The sequence below is a fragment of the Amblyomma mixtum genome, chromosome 8 (genome assembly GCF_055824585.1).
Source record: "Amblyomma mixtum isolate Tamu chromosome 8, ASM5582458v1, whole genome shotgun sequence".
In the NCBI taxonomy this organism is placed as follows: Eukaryota; Metazoa; Arthropoda; class Arachnida; order Ixodida; family Ixodidae; genus Amblyomma; species Amblyomma mixtum.
The window spans coordinates 93238909-93252664 of record NC_143019.1 but is presented as its reverse complement, the minus strand read 5'-3'; the positions used below and the strand labels follow the sequence as shown (position 1 = coordinate 93252664).

General features: G+C 45.1%; 1 protein-coding gene and 1 pseudogene across 1 annotated transcript in view; one reads left to right on the top strand and one right to left on the bottom strand.

Annotated features, from left to right (window-relative positions):
* Positions 1–7301, bottom strand: part of LOC149333525 (glucose dehydrogenase [FAD, quinone]-like) — a 28714-nt gene extending 21413 nt beyond the window's left edge. The window contains exon 1 of the mRNA XM_089556073.1: positions 7151–7301. Coding sequence (XP_089412199.1) covers positions 7151–7301 — 151 coding nt within the window. The remainder of the gene's footprint in view (positions 1–7150) is intronic.
* Positions 2064–3059, top strand: LOC149333526 (uncharacterized; annotated as a pseudogene).
* Positions 7302–13756: the final 6455 nt, after the last annotated feature.

Sequence of the window (13756 nt, the reverse complement as noted above, 5' to 3'; positions counted from 1 at the left end):
CTCCTCGACGCCAGTTTTGAGTTTCATAGACCAACCTCGACACGACGCGTGCTCGAGCGGTGGTGCGGAACGGAGTTTTTTTCCTCAAAAAATGTCAGCTTAGCGGCTGCGCTTCATCGAGAGCTCCTCGAGTCGACTAACATGCTGCCGATCAGTCCTTTGCAGAATTCGCCGGGTTTGCTTTAAGGATCGGTGAACTTAATTCAACGAGAAGGCAAGATTATGAAGTGCCAAGGCAATGTTTGCGAGATTGACTCAACCCACTCTAGCGCTTCACGGACCGCGAGTTTTTATTCCGGTTCCACTTAACGAAGCAATCGGTTGAGCGAATCTTGGCAGTGCCTTCCGCTTGAGGTGAACAGAACAAATCAAGATTTACCGCTGTCACCGATGTTGCAGCTTTTAGCTTCACTTCACTTCTACGGATCGGGCACAATGCAAATGGTCGCGGCGGATTTCATGAATGTCTCCCAGCCAGCGATGGGCCAAGGCGTAAAACGCATTTCGCGACGGACCGCACGCGCGCTCTTCACTCGCGTGGCGAAATTCCCGGAGGACTCTGACAGCACAATTTGTGAATTTCATGACAGGGTGCATCGATTGCACACACATATGGATCAAACGGCCGAGTGAGCTAAATGGAGAAGTGTACAGGAACCGCCAGCGGTACTTCTTCGTTAATGGATAGGTAAATTCGTTCCATTCCTTCCTCTGGATGTGATCTCATCAAATAAACTACTGCCGATTTGGCTGCATTTGGCGAGAACAAATTGCTGAGCATATCTTTGTAAATATATTACTCCTCCTTAGCAAGATGTGGCAAACATGCATGCAGTGCTTCAACCTCATGACATTGATTAACATTCACTCAGGCATTCTCTTATTCACTGATTTCAGACAATAAGAGTTTGCACAGCGTTCTATTTACTGCATGGTACTTGACAGCAGGAATAAATATGCATTATAGAAAAATCGCTTCACATTTTTTGGGGATTATTAAATAATTACCAGGCCACATGCCACCACTTAATTAAGTTTTGACCGCTTAGTATATGGTAATGCGTTTCTCACAATCCTAAAATGCAAAAGATGATGAGATAGGGGGCAATTACTCATTGACGTCCACCCGAGCGCAGCCATACGGCTACAAAGGAAAGCTATACAGCTTTCTCAGAAACTTCTCAGTTAAAGAAATATTCGTCCTGGTCCGGGTCCGGACCAGGACGAATACTTCTTTAACTGAGAAGTTTCTGAGAAAGCTGTATAGCTTTCCTATGTAGCCGTATGGCTGCGCTCGGGTGGACGTCATTGAGTAATTGCCCCCTTATTACAAATCTACTCCACCTTGGGGGTTTCCCCTAAACATTTGACCAAAAGGTGATGGGGTGCTGAAAATGCACTGTATCACCCTGAAAAGAACATTGTTTTCTTTAATCATTTAATTTATTTTTGTTACTCTGCAGAATGGGTACAGGCTGTTACAAAGTCATAAATTTCATGGAATATTAAGTTTGAATATAATCTGCGCAATTTTAACGCAGCTACACAATGTAATATCCAGTTCTATTTACCCCTAACATCTAGTGCGCGCAAGGCATATGCTAAACTCGAGCCATTTGGCAGCGTGCTTATTGTGCATGGGCATTCCACGAGCACAAGCGGCCACCTGGCATACTGCTTGGCGACGCATGCAGTGCGTGTGTCGCCTACGTGATGATACCTCTAGCCGATCCAGGAACCCCTGGGAACCCATAGGCCAGATATATATGAAAGAGGAGCGCAAAATGTCCAAACCAGAACCTTTACTGGACCTTACTGCCAAATTTTTAGGATTACGAGGTGGTGTTCTGGTGCTTAAAAGCGGTTGTGCTTCTCATGCAGGCCTAACCAGACAAGCATTCAGCAGCAGTGGCACCGCAGGACCTGCTATGCGGACCCTAAAACCATCACCTTAAATTACAGGTTGTTCCCCCTCCCCCCCCCCCGTGAAATGCAGCTTTAGCAATTTTTTTTTTCTGGTAGCCGCTGCTGCTGATTGCTCGGTCTGTCATGACAAGTGAAAAATGGCTGACACATGTCTTGCATGCAACGAGCAGCTTTCTGGGGATGAAGTCTTTCTAACGTGCTCAGAGTGTTGTTATATGTATCATATTGGCGCATGTTCTGGGGTAAATGAAGCCACATTCAAAAAAAGGCAGAAACTGCAAAGAAAGCATGGAAATGCCCAACATGCAAAGCAGCTGAGGCTCGAGGCAACCATAGTAGCAAGAAAACAAGCGAGGAACCGGAACTAAATCTTGCAAGTGAAATTGGTGATATTCGTCTCGTGCTCACAGAAGTACTTGAGATCAAGTCAAAAATCGAAGCACTAGGAGAGATAAAGGCCACTGTGGATGGTATTGAGCAGATAATGCAAGAAATGTCCACAAAATACGACGAAGTTTAGTCAAAAATGAAACAACAGGATGCAGGCATATCTGCCCTCGGAAAGTGAGTGGAAGCTCGAGGTTCTGGTAACAGAAGAAGGAAACCAGGAATTGAGGCAAGGAGTTAACGAACTAGGGCAGTACAGCAGACGCCAAAATTTAGAAATACTTGGGCTGTCCCGTCATGAAAATGAAAACCTACTGGAAAAGCTTAATGTCTTGGCCATTGATCTCGAACTTCCGCTGCTTTCCGAGGCAGATGTTGAGGCTGTTCATAGATTGCCCTCACGGTCTGTCAAGGAGAGCACTAACAACGAGAGTGCTAGTAGTGACAGTGAGGTCGGGGAGAGTTCCAAGAAGGTTACACCTGTTCTTGTACGCTTCGTACCCCGTTCAACCAGAGACGCATGGCTTGCAAAAAAGGGACAGCTAAAGGAAGCGAAATCTAAAATTTTCTTCAATGAAAACCTGACAGCACAGAACAAGGCGCTCTTTTGGAAATTGAAGAAAACGGCGAAAGAGAAAGAGTATGAATTGGCCTGGTTAAAGAATGAAAAAATGTTTGTTCGTCGTGGCCCCCGCAGCCGAGTTATCAGGATTAGGACTACAAACAATCTGGATAAGATACTTTGAGTAACGGGCCGTATCCACGCCACGGTAACTGACAGCAGCCCCCTTGAAAATGACAGCCCCGTTCACTTATTCTTATCATGATGCTGATTCGTTCAAACATTCCAAGCGTCTACGAGAAAAAAATCAATTTTCCTTATTCCATCTCAATGCGCAAAGCTTTCGGAATAAACAGGATTCTGTGGAAATCCTCCTAAATGCAATAGATCGTAAAATTGAATTTTTAGATTTCACTGAAACTTGGTTCACCAACGATTATCATGTCATACAGTTTCCGGGATACAGATGCGTATCAGTTTCACGGAGTAATAAGAGAGGGAGAGGTGTGGCTCTTTATGTAATTAACTACCTATATTATGTCACCATAGAACATTTTTGTGTCATAAATCAGCACTTTGAGCGTATCGTGTTAAAACCATAAGTTTTCACAAGCATGCCTTGTATGAATGTTGAGAAATAAAATTGAATCAATCAATCAATCAATCAATCAATCAATGTTTGTACCATGTTTGCCGTTGCCTACAGGCCACCTTCTGAATCACAGGCTATTTTTTTAGTATTTCTTGAAAATATGTTAGAGCGGTGCATGCAGTTTAAGTCGCCTGTAGTTATTTCTGGTGATTTCAATATCGATCTCTTATTGCCTGAATCTAATCAGCAAAGAATGCTTGAGATTTTTTTCTGGTTTGGTTGTGAAAATGTAATACATATGCCAACATATGCATTGGTATACAACACGTGCACCGATTACATATAGAATCATTAATGAAGCAATGACCACAATATTTAGAAACTTAGTAGCAGAAACAAGCTGTTCACAGGTTTTTCAACTGCCTGACCACGTTACAGCATATGACGTTTCTATTAAATTAGTTACCGAGCCCTATAATCAAGCCTTCCCTACAGTGCAATTCAAAGAGTGTAAAAAAGCCAGAAAACCGTGAATAGATGCTGAACTTTTGAAAAGAATTAGAAATCGCGACAGATTATTTGCCTCTTTCATCAGAGCGAAAAACATAGACAGTTTGGCTGAGTATAAACGAATTCGTAACAAGTTAACCACTGACATTAAAAAAACCAGGACTAGTTATTACAAACATAAGTTTGCTGATATCTGCAACAACCCTAAACAAGTATGGAATACAGTAAACAAGCTAATGTCCAAAAATTAAAGAGACGGCATCTCTGAACTCGTTATAAATGGTGTGCTTTACACAGAGGCGTCGCTTGCTGACAAACTTAATGAGTATTTTCTCATATCAGGGGTTTCAAGTAAATCGCAGGCAAGTAGCTGTGATTTCATATCGTATTAGAAATCAGCACAGTAATCAAAAACTTAAAAAGTAGCAGTGCATGTGTTCCTGATGATATTAAAGTTCAACCTACAAAATCCATTAGTCACATGATTAGTCAGCCACTTACGCATATATGCAACCTGATCTTGAGTGCCGCAATATTTTCAGATAAGTTAAAAATTGCAAAAGTCTCCGTCATACACAAGGGAGGCGATAGAAATGATATAAATAACTATAGACCAATTTAAGTACTACCAATCCTCTCGAAAGAAGTTGAACAGGCTATAAAGATCAGACTACTAAACTTTTGCAAGCAAAACGATATCATAGCCGAGCAGCAATAAAGATTCCAGAAAGAGAAATCTACTTAAATGGCGCTAATAAAAATTAAGGATAACATAATAGACAATTTTGAGCAGAAAATATATACAATAGGTGTTTTTCTTGACTTTAAAAGGGCATTCGATTCTATCAAGCACCCGATTCTGTTGTACAAGTTACATAAATGTGGGATTAGAGGAACGGCTCTCACATTAATAAAGAATTACCTCTCAAATCGTCAACAGTACGCGAACATTCCGAATCAAAGTCCAGCTTAGGTCTGATACATTATGGAGTTCCGCAAGGATATATCCTTGGGCCGCGGTTATTTCTGCTTTATATAAATGATGTAATTAACGTGCCCTCTACATCAGGAATAATACTGTACGCTGACGATACCAATGTATTCTTCTGCGGGCAATATCTAGAAGCCCCCCAAGTAGAGCTTCTTATCCACATGGCTCCGCAATAATGTACTAGAGTTAAACACCAAAAAAATCAAGTACAAGTGCATCAAACAAGAAATACTAATTCAATTTCGCGATGAATGTATCGCACGTGCAATATCTCATAAATTTCTTGGCGTCATATTTCACGAACACCTCGACTGGTCCCCTCACATTGAAAAAGTTCGCACAGGTATCTCTAGGTTCATTGGTATCATCCATAAATCAAAGGACATTTTGCCTATGAGGCTAAAGAAACAACTATACTACACACTGGTACATTCGCGTTTCCACAGTTGTCTTCTTGTTTGGGGCACAGTAGCTAAAACAACCATAGAAAACATATACTTACTACAAAAAAAAATTTTGCAACTAATGAAAAATGCACCATACCTTAGCCACACTGTCCCATTGTTTAGAAAACACTATTTGCTTACACTATGGAATGTTATAAACAAAAAGATAGCGTTAGCCACTTACCTACAAATGTATTCCGATCCTATCGCCTTTTGTCACAAGTATCTTACGAAAGCACACACCTACAACACACGGCACATAAGTTGCAATAAGGAAAAAATACTTACGAACTACGGCGCCCAGAAACTTCGCTACAGAATTTATTCAAGAAAGCAAGTCATTGAAAGCTTTCAAAAATCGCATCTCCGTGTATCTGTTTTCACTCCTGGCATAACCACTATTTTCGTTTTCATCCTGTTGTTTCCCATAGTATCTGTCTATTTGTACATAAATGTTAAATATGAAATTACTGCAGTTCAATGTTAACCAATCCATTCTGTATTTTCATCTCGTTTTGTATTTAATTTTATGCGCTGAATGTCTTGTGCTCTCGAATGGGAGCAAGCAGGGCGCAGACTCTTTGTCAGGCATCCAGTTGCCTTTTGGTCTGCGCCCTAGGCAGCTGTACCATTGAGTTGTCTGAATAAAGACTTTGACTTTGACATCAGGGCGCGTAACACAGTGGAACCCGCATTTGACACCTGGAAGAGGGGTTTCCCATATCTGGACACGGACTTGAAGCATCTGCCCCAGCATTGCACCACCGTCATCATTACTTGCGCATTTCTGCTCAACCTTGCTGACATGACCCCTGTCCTGCTGCTTTGCCATCAACTCCACATGGGGCACAGCGCCAAAGCCAACAGCGTGCAGATGCCAAACCACAACAAATGGACTCGGCGCGTGGGAACCAGGCATGCAGGCGCTTCACTGCAAGATATTTTAATTGATATAGTTGCCCCTTTCCCTTAACGTGGAGTAGCAGACCATACTCCTGTCGACGTCTCCATATCTTTCGCACATTAAAGATGAATCTCTCTGTATTGAAGTTTCGCAATACTCATGTTCATGTCCCTTTTTTCCCTGGCAGTGCCAGAGAATACCTTGTAAATACCCACCGCAAACAAGTACGACAAAATGTTTCCACTTTCGGATTAAAAAGGCTCTATAGTTGCCCAATTAGCAACAGCTTAAAAATTTTAAAACTGCTTCCACAAATAGTTCCAGTACGGCTGCTCAGTATTCTCAGGTATTCTCCAGTGATTTTTAATCCCCAAACGCTATGTATACTTATAAATCACAAAAGCCGCTATCGGTGCATCCAACACACTTAGAGCATACACGGACCACAAAAAGGTGCTGGAAGTGTGAAGTCCAGCTATGTCGTTTGAAATCAGCAGTATTGCTGGCTCCCCGTCTCACAAAAAAACACGTACAAAAGAATGCGGCAGCGGAATCCTTCCGTGACCAGAGAGTTCAGGATGCAGTTATTTTGCTGTACACACTTCGGCCTCGACTAAGACTCCTTTAAAGAACATAAAATTTGCTTTGATCGCTGTTCATTACACTAAAACCTCACCTCCGACCGCGGTGAGCCACACCAACAATGAAATGTTCATTCAACCGACTTCAGGCTCTCCGAAACTTGGGTTACTCGACCGCAGTGAAGTGGGCTGCCCTCAGTAAAGCACGCGCACAGATACCGCTCGCCGAGACGAACGTCCTCACCACCCACCTATGACATAGTCGTACTCCTCGTAGAGCTTGCGTGTGTCGTAGCTCAGACGTGTCGGATTGAAGTCGCGATGCAGTAGGGAAAAGACAGATGCGATCAGGAATAACCTCCACTTCGGCGCAAGAAACGCAGCGTACGCCGGGAGCGCCATCGCTACGCTTGCCCGTCGAAGACTAACACGAACGGTAACGACACCAAGTCGATGTGGACACGTCGAGCCCACAATGCACGCAGATGGACAAGAAATGCTTCACTGGCCCGCCTCACATAAAAGAAAGGAACGCCACTCTGGGGTGAACAGAAGAGAATCGGCATTGTTGCATTCTTCTGTCACAAACACTGATGTAAAGATGACACGATCTTTCTCTTTGTGGCTTTCTTCATCGACCATCGTTAGAGATTTTAGTGGTGAATATGTGGATTTAGGAGCAAACTCTGTGACCCCGTAGTGACAGCTCAAGGACAGGAAAATTTGTCGCCTGCTCTCCCAGAGTATTTCTACTTATTAAACGATGTTTTTCTTTACCAGGCTTGCATTTTTCAAGCCAATAAAGTATTTTTCTCCGTGAAAAACTACATTTTTTCTCCACGCTTCTGTAGCCCACATCTTTATTGCGAACGCACCTTTCTAACGAAAGTAGCAAAGCCTGCTACGCGGCCGGTTAGTTTTGAACCTATCTCGGATACAACTTAAGTCTGCAGTGAAGCTCCGCCCACAATCAGGACTGCGGCACAGATTTTCTCCACGACAGAAAAGTAGTCCATAGGTAAACTTTTCTGGTTATCTAACTAATAAGCTAATCACTATAACTATAAGCTTTAGATTTTAATGTCTGGCTAGTTTAATATAATCAAACATGAATAAGCTGATTCCGTTTTCTGTTGTGCTCGGACAGTGGAGTAAAACAGGACGCTGCGGACCGTGGCCCAGAGTAAATAGCTTCTGTTGTTTTTGTTTTTTTTTTTAAGTCGTATCCTGCTTCAATATTTCGAGCTAACTGCGTTGCGTGAATTCGACACGAGTGAAAAAAATTACCGACGATTACGTTACTTCCTAATGCGAAATTTGAGCGCAGCAAATACGCTGTTTCACCTTTTCGATAGTGAGTCAACCCCAGCTGCGGAGTTGGTTTCAGGGACAACGCCGCCGATGCCGACACAAACAATATGATACCCTCGCTTCCGCAGCGCTAAGAACCAGGTCTAGCCGTGGGAAGGTGGTCACGTATTCGTCGACGTGCCGGGGCCTACGTGAAATAACCGGCGCGTCGGCAACTGAAGAGCCCCCTATCCGCCACACAAGAACAGGGGAGGGGGGGGGGGACCCTTTCCTCCTCTTTCTGCATGGCGGCGACGGTGTTCTATGCAGTCACGTTATCTTGACTCTCTAGCGGCGTCAGCGGCATCCAGCGGTATCAGTCGGTCGCTGCTAGCGCTGGGGGGATGAAAGGGGGGCGGAGCTGGTTACGAGGCCGACGACAACGCCGACGACGACGCGAAACCCAGGAACGGACGCCAAAGAGCTGCGCTCTAAAATATTATAAAAATGTGCTAGTTTCAGCAAGGTGTGTTGTGCGTTGTTTTGAATCTGCCCTGTTAATCAAAGAAATGTCTATACTAGCCGGGTATGTTCAACTAAATCCCGGTACCGAGCTGCCACAAATTGCAAAACAGCTGAGAGACATTGCAAGAAACAGACATAAAAGAGAAGTGACTGGCCGACATACAGGATAAATTAGGCGCAATATCAGAGATAGAAGGAAAAGTCGCCTCCTGTCATGATCAATTTGCTTCCTAGCTCAAGTTCTAGAGAATAGGACTGAAGACTTAACAATCGTACCAGGAGGTCGAACATAATCGGTTATGGTCCTCCAGAAGAACATGCAAAGATGAACACAATGAGGAGACACCGGAGATCACGGAGTCCAGGCAACATGTTATTAATAAAAAGATAATAAAAAAAACGCTCGGACCGGGCAAATTTAACATTGTACGAATTCACCATTTAGGGAAGGCCAGCGCTGAAAATAGTGAGGCATGTTATACTTCACCCTTTCCAGCCCAGTGATTCCAAATGGAATCATCAAATTTAGAGGCCACCAGTCTTAAACTGCGGAAGGAAGTCCTGCTGCTTTTGCAGTAGTTGCGACATATAGCAATTCATCAACATATTTAGCGGCCCTTCAACTGGCCTACTTACGCAACCAGGTAGGAAAGAGCTATAGAAACTGCTTAAGCTTTGCTGTCACCATCGACTGGTGCCACTTCCTGCTTCACGCTCGGCTGCTGACCCGAAAGACGTGGGTTCGATCCCGACTGCGGCGGTCGAATTTCTATAGAGCCGAAATTCTACAGGCCCGTGTACTGTGCGATGTCAGTGCAACTTAAAGAACCCCAGGTGGTCGAAATTTCCTGAGCTCTTCACTACGGCGTCCCTCATAGCCTGAGTCGCTTTGGGACTTTAAACCCCCATAAACAAGCAAACAAACAAACGAAACTTCCTGCTTCGCACCGTGTAGAAGAAAGAAGACAATTTTTGTTTTTTTTTGTGCTCACGTGGGAACGTCAAGTGAGCCTTACCTTATCCTTCGAAGCAATTATTTCAGAAAAACACATTTTTAAGCTCTACCATATATCGCATGTATTAATGATTACAAACGTAATTACTGGGACCTGTAAGCCCTACTGAAGAATAAGCACCCTGGCGTGTTTTAGTTACCTGTGACTTGTCGCGACGTGCAAATGTCGCTTCCTCTGCAGTCGATATGCACCAATTGTCAAGCGGTAGCGAAGACGAAGAGGAAAGGAGTAATGTGATGGGAGGAGAAGACGAGGAAGACGAAAAAAAATGCTGGGCGTTCGAACGAACGGCCGCATTTCAGCTTGAGTCCTTTACAATGGCGCAGTCGGCTGATCATCATCAGCCTGACTACGCCCACTGCAGGGCAAAGGCCTTTCCCATGTCTCTCCCATTAACCCTGTCCTTCGCCAGTTGCGGCCACCGTATTCCTGCAAACTTCTTAATCTCGTCCGCCCACCTAACTTTCTGCCGACCCCTGCTACGCTTGCCTTCTTTTGGAATCCACTGCGTTACCCTTAAGGACCAGCGGTTATCTTGCCTTCGCATTACATGCCCTTCCCAAGTCCACTTCTTCATCTTCATTTCGACTAGGATGCCTTTAACCCACCTTTGTTCTCTCACCCACTCCTCCCGCTTCCGATCTCTTAACGTTACACCCATCATTTTTCTTTCCATAGCTCGCTGCGTTGTCCTTAAGCTGAACCCTCTTTGTTAGCCTCCCCGTTTCTGCCCCATAGGTGAGTACCGGTAGGATACAGCTGTTGTATGCTGTTCTCTGTTGAGTATCTTCTAAATCTGTACAGGTTGTTGCTGTGTCCAATAAGGCCGCTCAGTACGTCGTAGAGTTCTTGCAAGATCGTTTCGAGTGGAGTCACGGCCTACCCCGAAAACTAACCTCGGATCGATCGACCAGCTTCCGGAGAAGCGAGCTTCGCGCCTATTTGCGCCGGGTGGAAGTTGAGCATCAGTTTGCATCGGCGTGCCATCTGCAGGCAAATGGCCTCACGGAGCGGACTAACCACACAGTGAAGTCTCGATTTTCTCCGTATTGCAAAAGTAACAAACCAGGTGACGCGCACTGGGACCAGCACCTCCGACCGGCAGCCTACGCTGTTAACAATAAGGGATAAAGAAGGGAAGGAAAAAATGGCCTGGCTTAGCTTATGGTTAAGCCTAGGATGCGTAGCATACCGCCGGCGGAGACTGCGCGTCCGCAAGCGAGCGCACGAGTTGAGCCCCAGCTTTCACAGCTGTTGTGACGTCAGCGCCCCTAGCGGAAGGAGCGGGAGTTAGGCCGCCGGTGGAGGCTGCGCGTCCGCAAGCGAGCGCCCGAGTTGAGCCCCAGCTTTCACAGCTGTTGTGACGTCAGCGCCCCTAGCGGAAGGAGCGGGAGTTAGGCCGCCGGTGGAGGCTGCGCGTCCGCAAGCGAGCGCACGAGTTGAGCCCCAGCTTTCACAGCTGTTGTGACGTCATATCACGTGGTGCGCCGGTGTAGGTCAAGTGGTAGCTACGCGGCCGCGCGCGGCGCAGCAAGGAAGAGCTCGGTTGTGCGGCTAGTATGCTTCGCATAAAAAGAAAGGAAGAGGTGCGGTCGTGGAGGTCGCCGGCAATAATTTCGACCACCTGCGGATCTTCAACGTGCACTGAGAGTGCACAGCACGCACGGCTCAGTAGACGAGCGTCACCGTGGCGGGTTGGCGTGTGTGCACTTCGTGTTTTGAGGCGGGCTACGACAGACGTCGAAGAAACAACTTCGCTGTGCATGTGTCGCGTTTAATAGAGAGGCTCATCCGGGAAAATTGACAACGTGCTGTGTGGCGGTGCTTGTGGTTTGAAGCGAAAATCTTGACTAGGCTAGTCAACACCGCGCTTCGCGTAAGCCGGAGCCCAGATTTGCCACTTCTGCGCGTGCCTAACTTTACTAGTGAAAAAGTTCATTATTAAAACTTTGTTAACCAGCTTACTACTTGAGACGATTCATCGGTTTTCTCGTGTCCGCCAAGACCGCTAATGCCGCAAAACCGATATTTTTACCCCAAAGGGGACTATTTTTCAATAGTTTGGAAAGCGTTCGCTTAAAAACCCGGTATTTCGAGCAGATTGGAGCAGTGCATTCGAGGCCTTTTCGATTTACCACTCATTAAGCTATCCTCAGACAGCTCACGATTTCCAGGGCTGAAACCTTCTTCTAGCCACCGCAACCTTGCTGCTACTTGGTTCATGCTGCGGTCAGCGTCTCGCGGTGCCGTCATTTTGACGTCATGCTCTCAAACTTGAGAGCGATATTGAGAGCCTCTTGTAATTCGGCCCCTGTTTCATATACGCGGAGAGGTTTATAAAAGAAAGCATGCGGAATGAGTAGTTATTCGCGCAAATTCCTGGACATTAGCCGCTTTTAAGCACTCCTGTCAAACATTCTCACTCAAAAATTGTGAAAATTGAAAAATTGTAAGACACTGTTATGGAAATATTGGAGATAATGTTCCATTCTTCTCATATGTAGCAAAATCATTCTTTTAATGTGTTTCCATCGATCGTATCCAAGAGTCAAGACTGTCATAGAAAAACAATGGGGAACGCTTTTGACGATAGAAAAAACGTTAATGGAGAAAAAAATATCAGACTGGCGTCGGGGTATCTGCGGAGATACTGTATTAGGGAAATCTTCCATTACATGAAAGAAATGTTTCCATAAACGGTTTCCCGTTCAAAAATGCTTTCGTTCAGAATTATTCGGTATGATAAATCGCGACATAATGAAACAATAGTATTAAATAACACACCAAAGGATGCTGACGTTTTTAGAATGGTTGGCCTAGGAGAAAACACTGGGCAGGACGATCACGAAACCCGGTGCGAGAAAGCTGCGAGGCCATTTGGACTTTCGCTTGATGAGTCCGCTGATGGTTGGTTGGTTTATGGGGTTTAACGTCCCAAAGCGACTCAGGCTATGAGAGACGCCGTAGTGGAGGGCTCCGGAAATTTCGACCACCTGGGGTTCTTCAACGTGCACTGACATCGCACAGTACACGGGCGTCTAGAATTTCTCCTCCAAAGAAATTCAACCGCCACGGCCGGGATCGAACCCGCGTCTTCCGGGTCAGCAGCCGAGCGCTGTAACCACTGAGCCACCGCGGCGGCGATGAGTCCGTTGAGGCTTTTTCTCTAATTAATGCGTTTGCTCTAAGCCGAGGCTTAACAAATGCTGTAGAAGAAGGAAGTGGTGTGGGGCAGTGCGTATTTTAATTCAGTTTCGCCATCGCTTCTAATGGGTAGACTAATTGTGAGGATGGAGGAAGGTTAGGTGGATTATCGCTGGTTGACGCAGATTCTGCAGGGTAAAGGCATCACTCGGCTACTTTTCACACAAGAAAACTTCCTCTCACAATGCCTGCATTTCCGCCAAGTGCCAATCTTACTCTATCAACGAAAAAGTTACCGGTATAAAGATTCTGGGTCTAACCAAGAGAATTTTCAATTGCGGCGCTGATTGTCACTGCATTCGGAGCACTTCAGTATACGTACACATGCATGAAGCAAAGAAATAAACACAAAAGATTTGACTTCGTTTTCTCCCCCTTTTTTTCATTCTTTTTACTTGTGGACTGATACTCTCTCCGGTTAACTCGTCACATGATTTCGACGCAGTGGAGTTCAACCACGACACCGCAATACCGGCCTTGCTTACCTTTGATGGCGCTAGAAAAACGACTAACAACCATTTAGCCGAACGTAGGCGATAAATCCACCAAAGTTTGTTAGGAGTTCCTTTTAACCACTCGTCGAGAAATTATAGGTCCCCGCTTTCGGGACCTCATTCGTAAATTTTAATCAAACCCCACTATCTTCCAACAACTTCCCTACGGGATTCACCTATTGAACAAATGTTTTACGGACGTAAACTATAATTAAGTATTAGTAATAAGGCTTTTAAGAACAAGCCGCTTGAAATCTGAGCCGTTTTTCTGTCCACAAAGTTCAGGAAAATGCGGCTGTGAGCAAGAGCAGCCCTGGAACTTATTCAT